This window comes from Melanotaenia boesemani, chromosome 16 (assembly GCF_017639745.1).
Source record: "Melanotaenia boesemani isolate fMelBoe1 chromosome 16, fMelBoe1.pri, whole genome shotgun sequence".
Classification (NCBI taxonomy): domain Eukaryota; kingdom Metazoa; phylum Chordata; class Actinopteri; order Atheriniformes; family Melanotaeniidae; genus Melanotaenia; species Melanotaenia boesemani.
In genome coordinates, this window is record NC_055697.1 from 19,999,993 (window position 1) to 20,020,019 (window position 20,027).

General features: G+C 37.3%; 1 protein-coding gene across 1 annotated transcript in view; it reads left to right on the forward strand.

Moving 5' to 3' along the window:
* sorcs3b (sortilin related VPS10 domain containing receptor 3b) overlaps positions 1-20,027 on the forward strand; it is a 54,767-nt gene that overhangs the window by 12,017 nt on the left and 22,723 nt on the right. Inside the window, exons 2-6 of the mRNA XM_042010171.1 lie at positions 13,402-13,469; positions 17,065-17,164; positions 17,310-17,468; positions 17,646-17,719; positions 18,573-18,637. Coding sequence (XP_041866105.1) covers positions 13,402-13,469; positions 17,065-17,164; positions 17,310-17,468; positions 17,646-17,719; positions 18,573-18,637 — 466 coding nt within the window. The remainder of the gene's footprint in view (positions 1-13,401; positions 13,470-17,064; positions 17,165-17,309; positions 17,469-17,645; positions 17,720-18,572; positions 18,638-20,027) is intronic.

Consider the following 20,027-nt stretch of genomic DNA (forward strand, 5'->3'; position numbering starts at 1 on the left):
ACTATTTACTTATATAAAATTGATTACAGATTCGGTGTCATAAAAGTATTAATATTTCCTGTAAAAGTGGACTTGGAATTGATATTTTGATATAAAGATTGATTCTAAAAAACACGTCCCCAGTTCGGAAGTATTGATATTCGCGGATCGATACGCACATCCCTAGATTCTGCATCAATGCAGCAGCAAAACATAACTGATGATAAGTAATGTAATGTCTTTATTCTTACGTGTGGCGTGATCTAGCCAGCAGCAACAGCTCGGCAGATCAGAGGCTGAATCTGTTTTGAAACCTTCACTTAGGAAACGGTAAAATTAATACATTGGTATCTTCCTGGAAATATATTCGTTGTCTCAGTGAAATCAAGTAAGATTACACATAAAAATTAAAGCTGCAAGCAGCGTTGGAGGCCCTCGCACCTCTGGCGCCGCTTCGGCCTATTGCACCGCCCCATCACCTAGCAGCCTCCCTCCAGCAGCGCGGCCACTCTCGCCCACAGCTATATACCCATTCTTGCAGAGTTTATCTCCATCAAGAGGCGATTTTCGGCATGAGAGGATCAACTTGCAACTCAGCCTGTCCAGTCACGACATCTGAAGCATTCATCACCTTGTTTCTTACAAACTGTGTTGAATTCCCACAAACTGGAGCATGATTTCATCAAGAGGAAAATTCCACATGGCCAGTACGTGGTGGTAAAGTTGTTTTAATGTAGAACCATGTTCAGGTTGGAACTCTGTTGAGAACAGGAAAATATTAGCTCAATTGGTTAACTGACAGCAGGGTTAGTGCCACTTCCTGTATAATGGCGAATGATTTAAACCATCACAGGAAGCCATTTTAATCAAGCTGCTGTAAGAAGTCAGTGATATTTTCAAGCATGAGTTCATGAAGGATATTAATGAGTTAGAATTAGTTATACAGAGGATAAAGGGTTAAAATGGTGGGACTCCCTGTTCCCAGGGGGCGGGGCTATGGTGTTGAGAACATCAGGACATGAAGAAACTTTTTTGTTTATCCTGGCATGTTACATAAATATGCCACATTTTATCATGTCGTTCAAAGCAGTGGTTGGAGCTGATAGATTAAATATTTATAGGGGGCGCTATAGAGCCACATAACCAGCATATGTGTACTTTAATCAGTTCCAGGGTCTGACCACTGTCCTCTCTGTCAAGTTTGGTGGAGATCAGGAGTACATTGGGTCAGTTACAAGTACTTCCTGTTTAATGGCGGTGGACGCCATTCGCCATGGTTTTGCTTGAGGAAGGAACTTGAGGGTTTTTTCTATAGTTCCATTAAAGGGTTTGACCTGATCTCAAGCACTGTAGAGTGTGTGAGGTTAATCCCTGAAGAGAGGGACCCCGCTGTCTGAAAATTGCACTTCCTGTTTCAAGTGGGCGGGGCTTAGGCCAAGACCAGAAGTAGTAACATGTATCTGTTCAGGAGCAGCCCCTGATTAATCAGTGTAAGTGTCATATTAATTGGATGAAAATTGAGGGATTTATACAGATTAATGATGTCATGGCGTCTTTTCCAAGTGTGTCATGGCGCCACGGTCTCGCCATGCAGCGTTCAGCAATGTCCAGATGACAACATCTGGACATGTAGATGTGGTTGGCATGGAACTGAAGTGAAACCTGTGCAGTTTGGTACAGAATGAGTGTTGTATTTCAGAAATAATGGATTCCGTGCTTGATGGCTCAACATGAAAACTTGATGACGAGCCGCCGCTGAACGCCACCTCCTATTAGAAAATTTTCAATAACTTTTGACCACGCATGCCTCTGGAATGTTCAGACTTCGTTTGAGGTAAATACGATAAAATCTGTAGGAGGAGTTCGTTCAAATGCAAACCAAAAAACATGCAAAAATGACCCCAAAAATGACACCTTTTTCAAAATGGCCGACTTCCTGTTGTAGCTATCATATAGGTCCAAGAGGCTTTTTTGTACATCCTTCCAAGTTCTATCAATATACTGGATTTCAGCCATATCAGTCAATGTAGTGGGCAGATATGATCAATTAAATATTTGTAGGTGGCGCTATAGAGCCATATTGCAATTTTTCCAACATATGTCAATGTGGCTGAGTTCTCGGCTGGTCCGCGCTCCTCCCTGCCAGGTTTGGTGTAGATCAGCAGTACAATGGGTCAGTTACAAGTACTTCCTGTTTGATGGCGTCGGACCGCTATTCGCCATGGTTACGTTTGGCGAAGGAGCTTGAGATTTTTATTGTGGTATCATGAAGGGTTTGACCTGTTGTGAAGTACTTTCAAGTGTGCACGTTTTATTCCTGAGGAGATGGACCCCTGCGTCTGAAAAAAAGCACTTCCTGTTGGAAGTGGGCGGGGCTTAGGGCTAGACCGGAATTGGTGATATGAATCTGTTCAGGGCCGGACCCTGATTAATCCCTGCAAGTCTGATGGGGATTGGATCAGAATTGAGGGATTTATAGTGATTTATGATGTCATGGCGTCTTATCAAAGTTCGCCATGGCGCCACGGTCTCGCCCTGCAGCATAGAGCAACAGTTTTCACTGGTTATCATCACCAACTTGTTTTCTGCTGTCTGACCCAGTTTGGACCTGGTTGTGTTCAAAATGTCAGATAAGATGGTCTCCAAGTAAAAACCATGACTTACTGTCGCCAGGGGGCGTGGCCAATTCATAACCCAAATATTGACATGTAGATGTGTTCAGGATGGGACTGGCATCATACATGGCCATTTTGGTTCAGATACATTGTTTTATGTGGAAGCTATATCACTTTCGTTCTTCACGGCGACACATCAAAATTTGAGGCCCCACCCCCTCCATGCCCTTTCTCCTATTAGAAAACTTTCAATAACTTTTAAAGACACATGCCTTCTGGACATCCTGAGCTATTTTGGTAGCGGTACGATAAAATCTCTAGGAGGAGATAGATTTTGAAAATGTCAGTAAAACGCCAAAATGGCGACTTTGACCCAAAATGGCCGACTTCCTGTTGGTTTTAGGCTGTTGCTCCAAGAGGATTTTTTGTTCGCCCGAACATTTAGAATATTTGTAGCAATTTTCATAAAGATTGATGACGTGCAGTGGCGGGGCATCGTAAATAGGTGGCGCTCTCATTCAATTTTGCCCGAACAGTCCCAAGCACCCCAAAATATCAAATTTTTCACATTCCTTTGGGGGGGTACACAAAAATAGGCGCGTTTTCGTGCATGTTCAGGTCCCCAAAAATGCCTCCAATGTTTAAGAAGAAGAAGAAGAAGAAGAAGAAGAAGAAGAATAAGGAAGAAACGGAGCAATTACAATAGGCCTTCGCACCGCCTTCGGTGCTCGGGCCTAAATATAAACACATAAGTTAGCTTAAGGCTAATACCTATAGCAAATACTATTGGCAAGCTAGCAGTTAGCATGCGCAAACAGACTAAAGGGATTTAAACAGCTTTGTCCATCAACAAATGTTTACCTCAACACTATTTTCTGTGTTCGATTGCAAATTGACTAGAATATGTACAGTCAAATATTTACTGGCTATAAAGAAGAACAAGAAAAACATCTTCTTAACTTTCATATTCTGTCTGAACTGACTATGAAAAGACTGAAGGGGCAAAACACATTGCTTTACTGCAAGCAATTTTGATAACAGTGTCACATTACAGTAATGTCATTTTCCGGCAATGAAAAAATAAAGTTCAACAGTGAAGTTGAAAATAACATAATTGTTTACATGTTTATGATGTTTGTCAATATTAGGACATTCAGATTGATTTCTGAAATAATCATAAATAAACAGTGATTTCATAATTATCTGACTGCTTGTATTCATTGATGAATAAAGTATCAGTGAGCAGTGATAAAGACAACGGAGGATGCAACACAAAGTGATGCATCGTGACGCATCACTGAATCGAATCAAATCAAATTGTTGACAAGATAAAAATTGAATCAAATCGTGAGACTTGTGAAGATGCACACCCCTAATTGTCACCAACTGTTGTTCTTTGAAAAGAGAAAGGGCAGGTTAAGAAAGAAAGAAAGAAAGAAAGAAAGAAAGAAAGAAAGAAAGATAAACCTGGGAGCATTTATGGTTCTTCCAAAGTTACCTGGCAGAAGACTCGTGTAGAATAAAAATCTAAATGATGTAAAGTTAGAACAAGCGAAACAAACACAAAACATGGAAATTTGGGAGTCACTAAGCTCTCAATCTAAGTCTTGTAGCTTTTTTTGGCAGTGAACAGGTTCATTTTAGGTGAAGGGCTTCTCTTCCAAAATCTCACTTTGGCCTCAGTACTGCATTTGGCTCCAGCTAAGACCCCCTCTGGGCAGAAGCTGAGCCATTAAGAGCCAAACGCATGAGGGAACAACTTGAAGAGATGTTTAAATGGCATCAGATTGAACAAAAATCTCTAAATTGCAAAGTAATATTTTAACTAATCACAAAGTAGTTACGTTAGATATGTTTATAATGCTGCATTTACTCTAATGAATTTCTGATCTTTGTTACTTTAAACTCTGAACTCTGCATATATAAAATGAAAAGAGCTCCTGGATTAAAAAAAAACTTCTAAAGTAAAATGCAAATGTCTTCACACAGCTTACAATGAATCAAATTCATTTTAAATTGCATGGGATGTGACTAAAACTTTGTCAAACATGCCAAAACATTTAAATGACTTTTAAAATTGCCATCACATTTGTCCTTGAGTGCTGTGTTTCTTGTTTTCCACCTTTTAAAGTACAAATCACAGTTCATTGTGCCATGACAACAGAGTGCAGGAGGAGAAAAATAAGTGCACTTTGTATTTCCATTGCTAGTCCATTAAACATATTTCTTTAAATTTTTACCGCAACCTTTCTTTGACAAAAATGAAGCAGACCAATCACAATCTTTCATCCCACTAAGGAGAAAATCAGTTTAGGCCCTATTGTTGTAAAAAGGTAAAATCTCAACCTGCTCACAAAATCTCTTCACAAAAGAACATTATTTGAAGTGAAACCCTTTTATATTCAACCTATTTCATTATCTCTAGCCCCTACCCCACCCCCACCCTCACCCTAATAATGGACTGAATTGATTGGTGAAACCTCTCAAGCTTGAAGCATTTGGCTTAAATGACCAAAGCTCCGGAGTTGGGTGGATAAGCAAACACAGAGACAGCAGACCAATACGCGGGGGACATTTCTCTTGGATTTACTTGATGAAAGCAGCATTCTTTTGAGTATGTTTTCACCCACAAAAGTACAAACAATCAATTTGGGCCATGGATAAGATGAAGAGAGAGTAAGGCCTCTTTTTGACCGCACCATTTCTTTTAAAAGACATTTATCTTTTTGCTAAGTGCTCTACTTTGGAAACATCATTCACATAGCCCCACAATCAAGATGTCTTCCTTTTCCTTATTCCATCTGCTTGCAGTATATCTTGATTTTGCCCTCACTGCTGTCAGTTCTGAAAGGAATTTATGCAAATTTGCAACCAATGCCATGTTTCTTTTCTCCGCAGGTGTTTGCATCAGATAATTTCTAATGGATGCATGAATATTTTAATCTTAAATCTTAAGAGGAAAGAGAGAATAATTTTATAGCTGCCATACTGAATAAGTTGTGACACTTCCGTATTAAGCTTATTTCAGTACAGATCCTTCCTCAACACTTTTGCACTGATTGTACATTTTAATCTCCTACAGCTCAATGAAAGCCAGAAAGTTGATGTTTTTTTTTTTTTGTTTTTTTTTTTTGCTTGGATGGTTTATATTTCCTTTCCCAGCACAAGACATGAAATAGAAAAATGTTTAACTGTAGATCAGCAATAATAATTAGATAGTTGACTTTAAAAGAAATACAACATTTGATCAAATGAGAGTGTAATGAGCCCAGAGGGTTTGCACCACTTTTTTTCTTTTTTTGTAATCAAGCCAGTCAAATTGACTGTGGAAGTGAGGTGAATAAAGGTGTCCCAGCTTGCTTCGTTCTCATTAATGTTGCCATCTTTTGGTGTCTCATAATGGCCAAGATGCATTAGGGTGTCTCTAAGGATCAGCATTATTAGGTAGACCTGACTTATAACCCTGTGTTCCTTGTTTTTAAGCTCCTCTTTCAAACCACTGCTTTTACTTAAGGTGGATAGTGCTTTTTTAATATATTTAAATTTCATGACGGTATGTTTTTTTGCTGTTGTTGTTGTTGTTGTTTGTTTTTAACTAATGCATTATGATCTGACCTGTTTTATTGATTACCCTTTTTCATTTGATCCATGTTATAGTAGTTTATTCCAGCTGTGCTCATACTGCATACTTAAAGTCAACATCGATTAAGATACTGTATTTGGGAGCTAAACTCATAATGTAGTTATTATGTAAAGAATTTAATTAAGTACTGTCTTTATAAATAATATTTTTATTTATTTTTATTTATTTGCGTATAATTTTTAATTTTCTGTAGATGGTTTTATATTTCCAATCTTTATTTCAGAGGTAAATACTGTTGTTTCAATTTGATTCCATATATAGGGCATCTTTAGTTATTCCCAAAATGAAGATTTTTTCACAGAATATAATAAAACAAGACTTCAAAATAAAACACAACATGAAAGATTTAACTACTGGCTTCCAGTCTTTTTGGGCTTCACAGCTTTACCAAATAGCTAATGTCATAAAACTTTATTTTTTTTCAGTGAAAGTTTGTATGATGTAACATCTCCAAAAATAAAAAAAAAAGGAAAAATCAAAGATTAGAAATTAGTTTTAAAAACTGTAAACAAATTTGTTTATCAGTATTTTATTTTCTCCCATCAATGATCTGATTATGATTTTTTCTTAAATTTAAGTGAATACGATATTTAGAGCTGTTTACTATCAGAGTTTTTAGAAAAAAAAAAACACAGAAGTTTTTGCAATGGAGATATTGAAAATGTAAATAAACAAGCACATCAAAAAGACTAAGGAAGGACAAGACTATGAGATATATGGACAGCCAGGAAGAAATTAATTTGTGGTGTGAAGAGAACCTGGAGACAAGGGAAGTGGTAAGCTCATTAGCTAACGATTGCTAAGTACCCTAAACTTTGGTCTGTAAAGTTTGCCATCATTCATCTGAGTATTAACTGGCACAACCTAAATGGCTGCAGTTATTGTTGTAAAGACACCTCAGAGGTGACGGAGAGACCACCTCTTTTCTGATCATGTAAATAATTTTGGAATCCCAGAGGCAAAGATTATTGATTATTATGGCTGTGTTGCTGTAGCTGCACTCTGGGTCTGCTAGCATTGAGAGCCCTCACCACCGCCTGTACCACTCTTTTGATCCCTCTCTTAAGGGCATTGATAACCATTGTCAGCCCAGATACAGCACTGACCAGTTGCTGAGTGTGCCTGGAAGGCGCCCTCATTCACAGAGGTTTTATTTTAATCAGTTTGTTTTGGAACTTTGTCTTAAATCTTGTCACCTTCTCTTAACCTCATCTGGTTTTCCTGTGGTTTTACGAACTGCATTTAGCAAATACTCTTCCATTCTGAAATCATTCTGGTGATGTTTAGATTTCTTTCCTGGAGCTCAGCAATCTTTTTATTTCCCTTATCCACTAATATCTGTATCTCCATCAGGTCAAATTGTCCTTTTGCATTTGCAATCTACCTTCTCTGCTTCTAAACTCTCCATGGACACACCACAATGCACGCTAAATCCACATTTATTGCTGTTTGCACCTGATATCAGTTGCGCCAACATTCTTAGTTGATCACCCGCAAATCACTAACAAACAACAGGTGCAATCTATTAGCGTGTGCATGCACTCTTTATCAGGGATGTTAGTAAATCAGGCCCTTAGAGTGCACATTCTTATTCTCTAACAGGTTGTATTGTAGTTTCTTTGTTGAAGCAGGTAATGAGGTGGCTCCATTGTGTGGTTACCCTATTTTTAGTTTGTGATGCCATTTTGTTGTTCTGTAGTTTTATGAAGCCATCTTGTGGTCGACCACTTTTCCCTCTTCTCTGTGCCCTCCTGTTGTTTGATCATGCTGCCGTTTTGTTGTGAATTACTTTAAGCAGGTGATGTGACAAAAATACTCTAAGGCAAAAACTAGCTCCGGATGCCAGCTTGACGTATAATAAAAAAGATGGTTTTATTACAAAAAGTGACATCTTAAACAGATCTGCAGAAAATCTGTGAGGTCTCTGAAGCCAATCGTAGAAAACCTACTGAATATACATGAGGTTGCTTTATATATGCCTCAAACAAAGAACATTCCTCAGAGCTCCTGAGACTATATAAACATATAATACTACACGTTGTCTGTGTCTTTCGAGTTTCATGTGTGCAGCTCAACATTCCAATGAGCTTGGAAACACAGACTCTTATATGGAAAACTCTAAATGTGACCACTAGCAACCTATAATCCTGTCCATACATGGACATGAACGTTCACTACTCTTAGCAAATAGCTGTCTGCTTTTAGCTGCAATGAAGTATAATCCTAATCTATGCTATTTTAAATAATTCTAATTATGAAATACTAAGAATAAGACAGTTTACTGTCACTGTCAATGCCTCTCTCTTGCACACCTGGCAGGCCAGTGGAGACATGCAGGAGAAATGGCTGCTTTGGGTGAACTGCTAGCTGCTAAAAGTTTAAAAAGAATCTGGCTTCTGCTTCTGATCTGAAACTCCATAAAATCTCTCAGTATATATGTTTTCAATCTAAAATGAGCACCGCACATAGTTTTCTGCTACAGCTGTATCAGCAAAGTCACATATTTTCACTTGTACAAAAAACCTCCAGGCAGGAAAGCTAGCTCCTTTACATCAAGAAAACCATAGATTCTGTGTCTCATAAAGCTTGTGTTTGTGTGACCCACACTAAAACAAATACACACAGTGATGAAAATTACATAAATACTTTAAAAAAACATCAAGGCAGAAAACTGCTCACTTAGAATTTCTGCATTTATAGCACAAAATAAAATAAATTACTGATATTTCAGAGTAATTTGTACAATAATGTATGTTCACATTATGTATTTGCACAACCTACAAGTTGCATTTCAGTTAGAAAAATATTTAAATAAACAGATGTACAACACATAAACACAGCAGTCAGTTCTCAAAAGAATTAATTACAAACCAGTGTGCATGTTGATAACAGTGGTTCCTATTCTCTGCTGGCCTCTACAAGGCTTTTCATTCATTTGTAGATTACGCAGTCACATCCACATATCTAGAGTGCACAAAAACAGCCATTACAAATAAGTACAGAACCTTATCTGACATAGTAAATTGTGATAAACAAAACACTACAATTTCTGCAGCTTACTTATGTGATTTATGCTTCCTAAGTGACTACCAAGTGCTGCTACAAACCACCATGTAGCTCTGTAAGAAAGACACTTTTACAGTAGGTGCATTTAAAGTTGTAACCAAGACACATATTCAGCTAGTAATTATACTATGTGTATAAAAGAAATTTATGTGTGCTCTGCAGTGGAACAGTTTTAGTTTCTAAACCTAGTCTGATGTTTCTTTACTGCAGCATCATGATATTTATTGGTTTCAGACCAGTGGTATAGAACCTGTATCAGTTATTGCACATTTACCTGGACTCTTTGTGATTGTGACACCCCAGATAAATAAAACTGCAACATTCAAGACTCGTCAAATAATGAATGAATGAAGAAATGCAAACCTCTCTTCATCAAATCTGATAAAGTTAATACAGCTGTCATAGAAAGCTGGCATATTTGTGCAAAAAAATAAGTTGATGGAAAGGTTATATATGTAATCAGTGTCGATGCAAATCAGCCATTGTGATGAGGGTAGATAAACTAAATAGTCAGTGGTTACTCCCCGGAGATGACTCTGTCTGTAGGAATGTGTTTACAGAACAATTTACACAAACTCATCCGTATTCATGAGGATGTAAATGTGTGTTACTGTAGCGATGAACATCTTAAAGGCTAAAGGTAAGTAAATCACCGACATAGTATGTATCAGTTTTTTTTTTTTTTTACAAGGAGCTTTACATCAGTCACTGCCATCAACTTTGGCAGTCCCTTGGAAATTAATTTATGTGCTTCAGTTGTCCCCTCTGGTTATGTTCAAAAACAGTGCTAGATCTACATAAAAGTAACTGTACTCTTCACATTTGTGAGACTACTCCTACTCCCCGTGATGCGGTACTCCTGAGCAGAAAGAAACAGCAGTCTGGAGGTGTGATGTTTGAATTAAGGGTTCATTTTCTTCCCTTGACTACCCAATTACACAGAAACAATATTTGAGGGGTGCCATCTTAATGATGTTTCACTAAGGGCTGAATAAGCAACAGGTTCCACTTAAAGGCCGCCGCTACAATGCACCATTTTGCTGTGTTGGTGTACAGCATCAGCCTATTTCATTCTGTTTTATTATTAGCTATTTTGCAGCGTAGTGCAGAGATGATTCATACTTAAATTTGTGCGCTTTGTAGAAAATCTTATGGGCACCAACAAGTTGCTGAGAACCTCTCACATTCCAACGAACCCCCTTCATATTGGAGTATTTCTTTTTTTTCCTTTTTTTTTTTTAAAGAAATAAATTGGTAAATGTGGAATTTGTGAAGACATGATTTGGTCCAGCAGTGTTACAGCAAGTGCTGCATGCATCTACATTTCTGCAACTCGAGTGTGTAGGTCGGTGAGAAGATGAGACTCTCGCTTTGAGCTGACACAGTATATCACAGTGATATTACAGCGGTAAAACCTTTGTTGCCATGGAGGCTTGTCCAGTCAGCTATTTGAGAGATTTAAAATCTTCGCATACCCAAACAGTGCTGACTCTGATATGGCTTTTCATGTTTGAAAGAAGTTTCATAGCAAAATAAACATAGAGAGCCTGCTCTAAAGTGAAGAAGGAAACAAAGGAGAGGATGAAAAACTGAGTGGAAGACAGAGAAAGAGACGCAAAGAAGGGAAAGAAATCAACAAGAATAGAATGTTGGGATAAAAGGATGACTAAACCCAACTCCTCGGAGGGTGAGAGCCAATCTGAAAAATGATTGGTTGACTTTCCCGAGGCAGAGCTCTCTTTGCACACATCAATAAAACATAAACATGAATAAATGCACTGCTTTTGGCCTTCCAGGGTTCTTACTTAATTTCATGTATGCAAGTGAGCGATGATATGCATGGAGAATTGTATTTACCTTGAAGGCTCAAAATAATTCTGGAAGACATTTTGTGTTTGTTTGTTGCCAGCATTTACATAAAAGCAAGGCTGCAACATAAACTCTTAGAACTTTGTGTTAAATACAGCTTGATTTTCTTGAATCCAGCCTCATAAGTCACACATATATACAGGCAGGTTATTTGTTAGATGCTCTTCTGACGGGTTTCTGCATTTTTACATACAGTATAGTAATTGTTCCTTACTGACTTGAGCTACAGATGCTCAGCCTGTCAAGTTGAAGATGTGGGAACACATGGTCTCCAGTGATGTATTCTTGATGTATCCACTGTGGGAGAAGTCATCCACACAGTCATCTGCCTCACTAGTCTGTTTTGGTCCCTGAGGTGGAGCTTCACTGACCCAATTCAGTGGGTCAGCTTTTGTTAATGAGCCAAATACACAAACACTTAATAGCAATTACAGGGTGTCAAGAACATTTTTGTCATCAAGCTTTGTCATAAAGGTGAATTGGCTCTGAGGTGCTAGACAAAACAATAAAACGAAAAGAACAATAGAAAACTGAAAACACACACAGACCAAACACTTGAGAAAACACAAATACATAACAAAAAGCACAGTAATTAAATACAAAACTTATTATTTTAGGAAACAAACTATTCTGTTTTTCCATTTTGTTCAGGCCAAATTGTTCAGAAAAGGAAACAGTGCAGCTTTAAAGAAGATGACATTTCAGAAAACATGGTAACAATACAGAAAAAAACATCTTTTTTAGAAACTGCAGCGCTGCAGACCACAGTATTAGTAGGTCTTGTTTTCACATTTTGAATTTCTTCGCTATTGATAAAATCAGAATTGATTTGGAAAAAAAAGCTGAACTGGTTGAAAACTGAGTATCTTTGTATTATATATATATATATATTTTATTGCATCAGAGTGAATTTGATTCCCTTTGGTTGACAAGGAACTCCCTCTGGTCTGACACACACACACACACACAAAATCAATTCTGTATTCAATACCTTGTAGTATTTATAACATCCAGTGTCATGAAGTCACTGTTGCTAGCAAAAGAGAACTGAATAGACAAATGATCAACAGTTTGGCAGAGTTTTTCTCTTGCATCTATTTTTCAAAGCAGGCAATTAGGCCTAACATCACAGCCATTTAACTAAGTCTGTACTCTAAATTGATTCAGACTCCAGCGCTGGACCTTGCAGACATGGTGCATTTAGTTATGCAAATGCTTATCTCTGTGTGATTGGTTAATTAACCTTTTAATGCAGATAGTCCCAGTCATGCACAGTGGCCGTTTGATGGCTAAATTGTGGGTCAATTGGGTTTTTAACATTTTCAAAGCAGACTTAGTGGCATGTCTTTGTTCTCCCAAGTCTTGTGTGGTTTTTCAAGGTTTAATAACTCCTTCTATGGGTCCCATAAGGTTAATGTGTTTAAACTCACTGTAACTGAGCTTTTAACCTATCTTTTGGCATTTTCTTTAAAAAAAAAGAAACCATCATATTATGTCATGTATATGCCCCTTGATTGTTATTACCCACCATTTCCTCTCCCGCCCATCATGCACTGCCCCAAACTCTTTCCCTTTCCCCTCATTCTGTTCTGAATTATGAGCATCCCTATAGGAAGTCATTTATAATGGCATTGGAGTGACAATAATGTGTTTGCACACCATTTCCCTCCGCTCTCCAGCCTTGGCACACTTTTATGGGTCTCGTTTTTTTTGAAAGACAGAATCGCATAATCCAACCATCCTCATTGAACTTCTTCTATGTTCCGACAATGAGTAACAAAAAGTGGCTTAATGTAACATCTACCAGCAGCGTTTGTAGAAAATTTTGAAGCTGCAGGTTATGTACAGAACAAAAGCAAGTGGAAATGAAAGGGTGGAGCATTTCTGTTCACTGTTCACTGAACAATTATGTTCTGATTTTGCTGTCATGTAGGTATCTTTCCACATGAGATACAAACACAAATTTTGACAACCTACCAGATTTTTTTTCCTCCCCTCTGGATCGTGTTACCAGTAAAGTGCATATGCTGACAACATGAATATGACTTGTCATTGGGATAATATACAGTTTTGGGCTGATATTTAATAGTAAAGAACTGTAGTTCTAGGCATGTTCTGTTCATTCCAGTACTGATATGCACAGATAATGTGTGCATGTAAGGCATTTATGCAAAGCTCCTCTTATCCAGACCACTGCTAATTAAACACATCTGGTGCTTTTTGTTGTAGGTGATCCTGATCTTGACTAAGCTCTATGACTTCAACTTGGGGGCTGTTACTGAGAGTTCACTTTGGAGGTAAGTTTTCCTGTTTTAATCACAACAGTTTTTTTTTTTCAGTCCAAATATAAAGGTTAGGGCATCAGCTAAAAACAATAGGAATAATATATTCATAGAGAGTGCTGTGTACTGTAAGTGTGATTTATAACGTTTTCCCTTGCTGGGATATGAACAATCAAGTTTCACTGGAAGCCACTTTGAAGTATGTTTTAATAAAGTGTTCTGAAGTAGTTCAGATTGAACCATCCTCCTCTCAGCTTCCTGCAGCCCCATAAATAACACAAGTAACACTGCAGCAACCTTTTAGAAAGAGCCCTACCTTCTGTCCATCATTGGCAAAGAAACTTTTTGAAAGCCTATTTCAGAAAGATAAACCGGATGACTGATCTGAGAGCTTCCTTGTTTGGATCTGTGGTGCTTTTTCCTTTGACCTAGAAACTCTCTGATGGAGTTTTTGATTGATTGTCATCTGTAACCTTTTGTTTCAGAACCAATTGACATGCGATCGCTACTATAGCTATAGTAATTTTATTCGGTATGTATTGAGGGGTGAGTAACAGTACCCTGTCAGGTCATAAATAAGAATAGAATTCATTATGGATTATACCAAAGGCTCAATCCAGCCTCTCATATGCCTTCTCTCTCCTCTCCGATAGCCTGCAGAGAACTCATTTCATTCTGAAATACACGTGAAAAAGAGACCATCAGTCTGCCAAGCATTGAGCTTCAAATTAATATCTGTTTCTCCAGAGGCGCCACTGAGATTTACACCCGACTTGACTCAGTTTGAATTCCCATATTGTGTACAGGAGGTATTCCATCATCAAGGTGTCTGTTTAACAATGGCCTACGAGTAAATTAGAGTACTTCAGGGGGTCCACAAAGGCTTTTAGTAAGGGTATTAGAAAAGTAGCAATCTGAATGTTCTGAAAAGAAAAGAGAGTAAATGATAACACAATAAATAATTTATGTCTACAGCTGCAGGCCTCTGTTGGTGGCAAAACGCTGCACAAATCAATGGATGACGTGCACAAGCTATCTAAACACAAGTTGAGTCCCTTTGTGTTTTTGATATGAAACTTCATGATATAATAGCATCAATTTAGAGGCCTTTTCCACTTCCGCATTCACAAACAGCTGTGCCAACTGAGAACAGCCCTTACACTCAAATACAAATGTGTTTAGAGGCAAGTCTCTGAAAACAATGTGAACAGTAAATCGGACAATTCAGGTTAATGCACAGACAATGATAGCAGGCTGTGGGTGCCCATCCAATTATGCAGTGAAATTACATTTGGAGGCACCCAGGTAGAACCGAGAGTGTGGATTAGCCGTTTGTGGTATGAAGAAATATGAAAACTAGAATGACAAACACATCTGTCCTTGTCATCGGATACAGCTCTGTGAAGTGCAAGTGTCTTTACATATTGCAGAAAATTATATTTTATTGGTTTCTTTATTGTCATTTATTTTCTATTTTGTGTTCCTTAATAGCACATTTCATCTTAAATCTATGCATATATAACATTCATGTAACTAATTTGTTTTTTAAATATGTTTTCCACCCCGAAAAGAAAACTGATTAAAAGAGAATCAAACTCAAACTCTAAATCAGCTGAGAGGATCGAAAATAAAATGCTCTTCTGGAAGTAATATGAAAGAAATTTCATATTCATGTGTGAAAGGAGGTTTTAAAAATTCTTTCATTACATTCTTCATTTTATAAACATCTGTATAAATGAAGCTGACATTGTATTCAATGCTCAGAAACATGCTATAAGATACTGTCGATGTACTGATCTATTCTTTGTTTAACTGCAAATTGCACGGACTGTGTATAATTAAATCACAACTAAGCATCCCTCATTCAGCGTACCTGAATGACAAGTACATTACCTTACTGTCAGGGAGGTGAAGGTTTTGCTGTATGTCAGTGTAACATGAAAATTAGCTCGCAGAGGCTAGCATGGCATATAAAAAAATGAATATTAAGTCAGTAGGCTCTGTTTTGTTATCAGTATGACAACTTTTTAAATGCAGAATGCCATCAAACATGATGATTCTCTTTACATCCATGATTTCTTTCTGCTTGTCAAAAAGCATTAGAGTTTGAGTTTTCACTAATGCAGCAGCAAGCATGAGTGTTCAAATTAGCCCCTGTGCACTGATGCACATTGTCAACACACTTACTCCCAAATTTTACCAAGTGCTAAAAGTGCCCTGAGGAATTTCAGCTTACTCTTGGTATTACTCACCAAATGCAATGTGCATATTTTTTGAGGCCAACAGAACCTGTTTAAAACATTTCATTCCTTGTAAAGTATTTGCAAGGTCATTTTTACACAAATATTTTAAAAAATATTTATATCCATGTTGACATTTCTTTGTAGATTCCTGTCAAAAGCTGCAGATTGCTTCAATACATCAATGTGATCTTGTACACAATGTTCTTTATCAGCTTTCTTTTACTATGCATTTCCACTAGTTACTATTTCCATCTATTATAGTAGAACAAAGGGACATTTCCCACATTTTTCATGAAGTGAAATTAGTAACCAGAACTAATTGTTGACTCTGGTACCTTTTACAGTTGAGTTAAGCTAGGGTCAGAGTGTCACTTGGCCATTTAATTGGACCATCAGCCCTGCCCCAGTAGAGAAGCATGGGACTGTTGACTTGATGAAAAAAAAAAAAAAAAAATCAAATATTTTGCTGCTTCTTTCTTTCTCAGTGGGAAACTCATAAATTTAAGTATAGCCAGTTCACTTCCCAAATGTCTTCTGCCCTCCTCCCACCGCAGGGGAACAGATCTATCAAACATGATTTATCTTTCTGAAGTAGCGTTTTTGTAAATATCATGTATGCATGATATGCTTATGTTGCTTAAAATGCATGCATATAGAGTTGCTAAAATGATAACTGAACATCTAGTTATCTAATCTTTTAAAGAAGGCCTTTTAGGTCTTATATTGATAAATTAAGCAGTTGCGTTTCTTACTTCTTACCTAGATCTGCTTAACGCTTAATCTGAATTTATACTTGATTTATAAGGCATAACTTCAGTGAGAAAACAATGTTAACTTTCTTCATTTTAGTAACTTACTAAAGCTTCAAAACATCTGTGATTAACTGAGCCAAATACAGATTTTTTGTAAGTCACTGACAATACAGAGAAAATGACGATGCAATGATCAAACTCTGCTTATCAGTGCAAAGATTTAATTTAATAATAATTTAAATAAACCTTTTTACATGTAAATAATAAAAGTAGTGATGCAACACTGTTGTAGAAATGCTGCTTTTTTATTATTATTTTTGCTGCTTGTTTTACCCCTTTGGCTCCTCATTATTTGAGCATGTACAGTGGTTTGACCGGAGCAATACTTAACAGGAACAACTATATGAAGCTACTGCAAGTTCTTTTTCATCACCTAAAGAAAAAATTGCCTGAATGGAAGAAAATCAATCTATAACCGCATGATATGCTCCAGAGAGGCAGTCATCTAAAGAAGAAAGTGTTTTGCAGTTAATGGGCTAAAACATGCCAAACCTCCTCTGTGGTGCTGTAATGGATTTTTTCATCAAACATGCAATGTTGTTTATCTGTGTCTAGATCTGCTGATTATGGCAGCACCTACACCAAACTCAATGACAAAGTGGGTTCAAGGACAGTATTAAGTTACTTGTATGTCTGCCCTACCAACAAACAGAAGGTCAGCATTTCTATATGGCTTTTACCTTATTTGCTCCTATACGTCAGTCTATGCATCAAATTACATTTTTTTAATTACTGCCAAATCAGGGTGACTTTCTCTCTTTCTCTTCTAATGCTATATCCTTTGCCTGGGTCTACTTTAGATAATGGTGCTTAGTGACCCAGAGGTAGAGAGCGCTGTTCTCATCAGCTCAGATGAAGGGGCAAGCTATGAGAAGTATCCCATTAATTTCAACATCCTGAGCCTCCTCTTCCATCCTGCACAGGAGAACTGGATACTGGCTTACAGTCATGACAACAAGGTAGCTTTTTAGTGAATCTGCAATGAAGTTTAAAGACAATAAGTGATGCAGAATTAATTAACATTTTGTTTTGGTGTGATTCTGCTGCGGATATGATGATAGCTGTGTTGCTTAATAAAAATATCATCCTCCTAAAACCTGAAGTGTGACGAAGATGTGTGTGTTTTTGTTTTGCAGCTGTACAGTTCAATGGACTTTGGAAGGAAGTGGCAGTTTGTCCATGACAATGTGATGCCAGGCAGATTTTACTGGTATGATGATGTAGATCCTATTTTTGATCTGTTTTGTACAGTGATTAATCATAATTTGCATAGTTACAATGCTTGCAACGGGTCCATGCAAGAATGCACTGATCTCTTGTCAAAAACAGATCTACCCCATGGCAGTCAAACATTACACTAATTAAATCCATGTCACGTAGACTTGAAATAATATTGTGCTTCTCTTTCTGTTGCACAAACACAACATGCTGTTTTTGTTGTCATTGTCATTTAGTAATCTCGACCGTGCTGCACAAGGCAGTGAATATTGATGTGAGCCTGTTTACCGTTTGTCATGGTATGTGTCCAACCAAGTGGGGTGTTTTTTTTCGCTGGTAAAGAAAGGACATTGGTTGGAGGACATCTTCGCTACATGCATGAACAGTCAGATGTTCCATAAATTAGGGGAGCACAGCAGGTATAACAGCAACCGAAACAATGCATAATTTGTGCTCTTGATTGCTATTTCTTCGTGCACGTTTTGTCAAAAAAGTAATTTATCAAAATACGGTTGCAATTTCATAAGAATACACATTATAAGGTATAGGTTTAGAGGAATGGGGCATATTTTGTCACCCCCATCTGCCATATTGTTGCCTTTGTTGATGCTTCGGTGAATTTAGATTAAACGCAGCTAGTGGCACAAATTCTACACAGTCGGATTTACAGGAGATAAAAACATTAAGTGTTTTTTTTTTTTTTCAGAATAGAGATATGACCATCTCCAGTAGCTACACTCAAACTAAACTGCTCTCTTTTCTTCTAATTCTGTTTTATTCTTTTCTTACCCACAACCCTATTTCTGCTCCCCTCTATCTTCTTCTGCTCATTCCATTCTTTCAAGGGCGGTAATGGGGCTGGACAGAGAATCTGATGTGGTCCACATCGAGACACGCATTGCAAAAGGCCGTGAGTGCTTCACTCCAGTTTGCTGCTATAGCAAGACCCACAGGACCCCTTGCCTCTCATTTAGAGCAAGGTCATGGGCGAGATGAGACCTGTTCTGCTGCTCAGATTGGTCCCTGAAGTCTAGTAAAGCAGAATAGGTGTCTTCTGGAAAAAACGAAGAGTTTTAGTGGGCTGATGGATGTTTTTTCTTCTTAATCTATCCCCAGCGTTTTATGGAAAAACCTCAACTCCCTCCCCCATTCTAAACAGTGCTGCATATTCTGTCAAACCAATTATAGGGGCTTCCTGCTTGGAAAAATATCTGAATTCTTCTCCTGTGGGGAGAAGATCCAAATCAGTCTTTGCATACAAAACTCTTCTTCTCTTAAAGCAATAAAATCTTGAACTGTTGGTTTTTTATGACTCTCCGCAAGAGCTTTGACTGTACAGACCTAATCAGAATTCATAGTGCAATTGAATTTTAAGAATATAATTTAGAAGTTCTTCAGAAAAATATGCAAACTAATCAATTTTGTGTGATCTCAATATTAATAAAAGTCAAAATCTTCTTTACTTATCTTTTACCTATTTGTTTATTTATCTAGTAGCAAGAGTAACCTGGCTCCAATGTTTTTATGCATCATAGGGGTTATCTGAGGTACACTTTGCCTGGCTCCTCCCCTAGAGACATGGGTAACCCTACCAGGGTCACCTGGTCATCTGCAGTAGAAATATAAATCGTAACTTAAAAATTCACAAAGAAATGTTGCATAAACTCTTTCAAGAGCTTGTATTTTATTAAATTAGTTGATCAAAAGTAAATGTGCTTTGTTTCATTAATCTTCTTATCATGTTAATTTGTTCTTTTCTTGTTCTCCTCTGGATGAGGTTTGGCTCTTTAGAATAGCTTACTGTGCCTAAAATCGCCAACTATTCCACTATAAAATGGAATAATAGGGAGGTCACCATTTTAAATGATGTCCAAGTGTTTACACTGTAAAAAGAGTTTTAAACTATGCTTGATATAAAATACTTTTTCACTAGAATCTTGTTTAGTTTTCTGGTTTTGTGATTTGAGAGTACCTTTGTGGATTCAGTCAACTTGAAAATTAGACTGTCCTTAAGGATTAACTTAATTAATTTGCTTGTTACAAGTAGCAGTAATTAATTCAATTTGCTTCTTTTTTGGGACACTGATTTTCTATACACTATACAGTATACTTAAAGTATCCTGCAATGCACAGTTCGTGAATAACCCAGCAAATAAACCACAATGTATAATGCAGAGGCAAAAAGGTGAAGGATTAAAAAATACATATTACATACACATTTAAGCAACTGGCTCTTTACATTATTTCATTAAAATTTTAGCTATTTTTAAAACAAATAGTAAATTAATACCTCTTATATA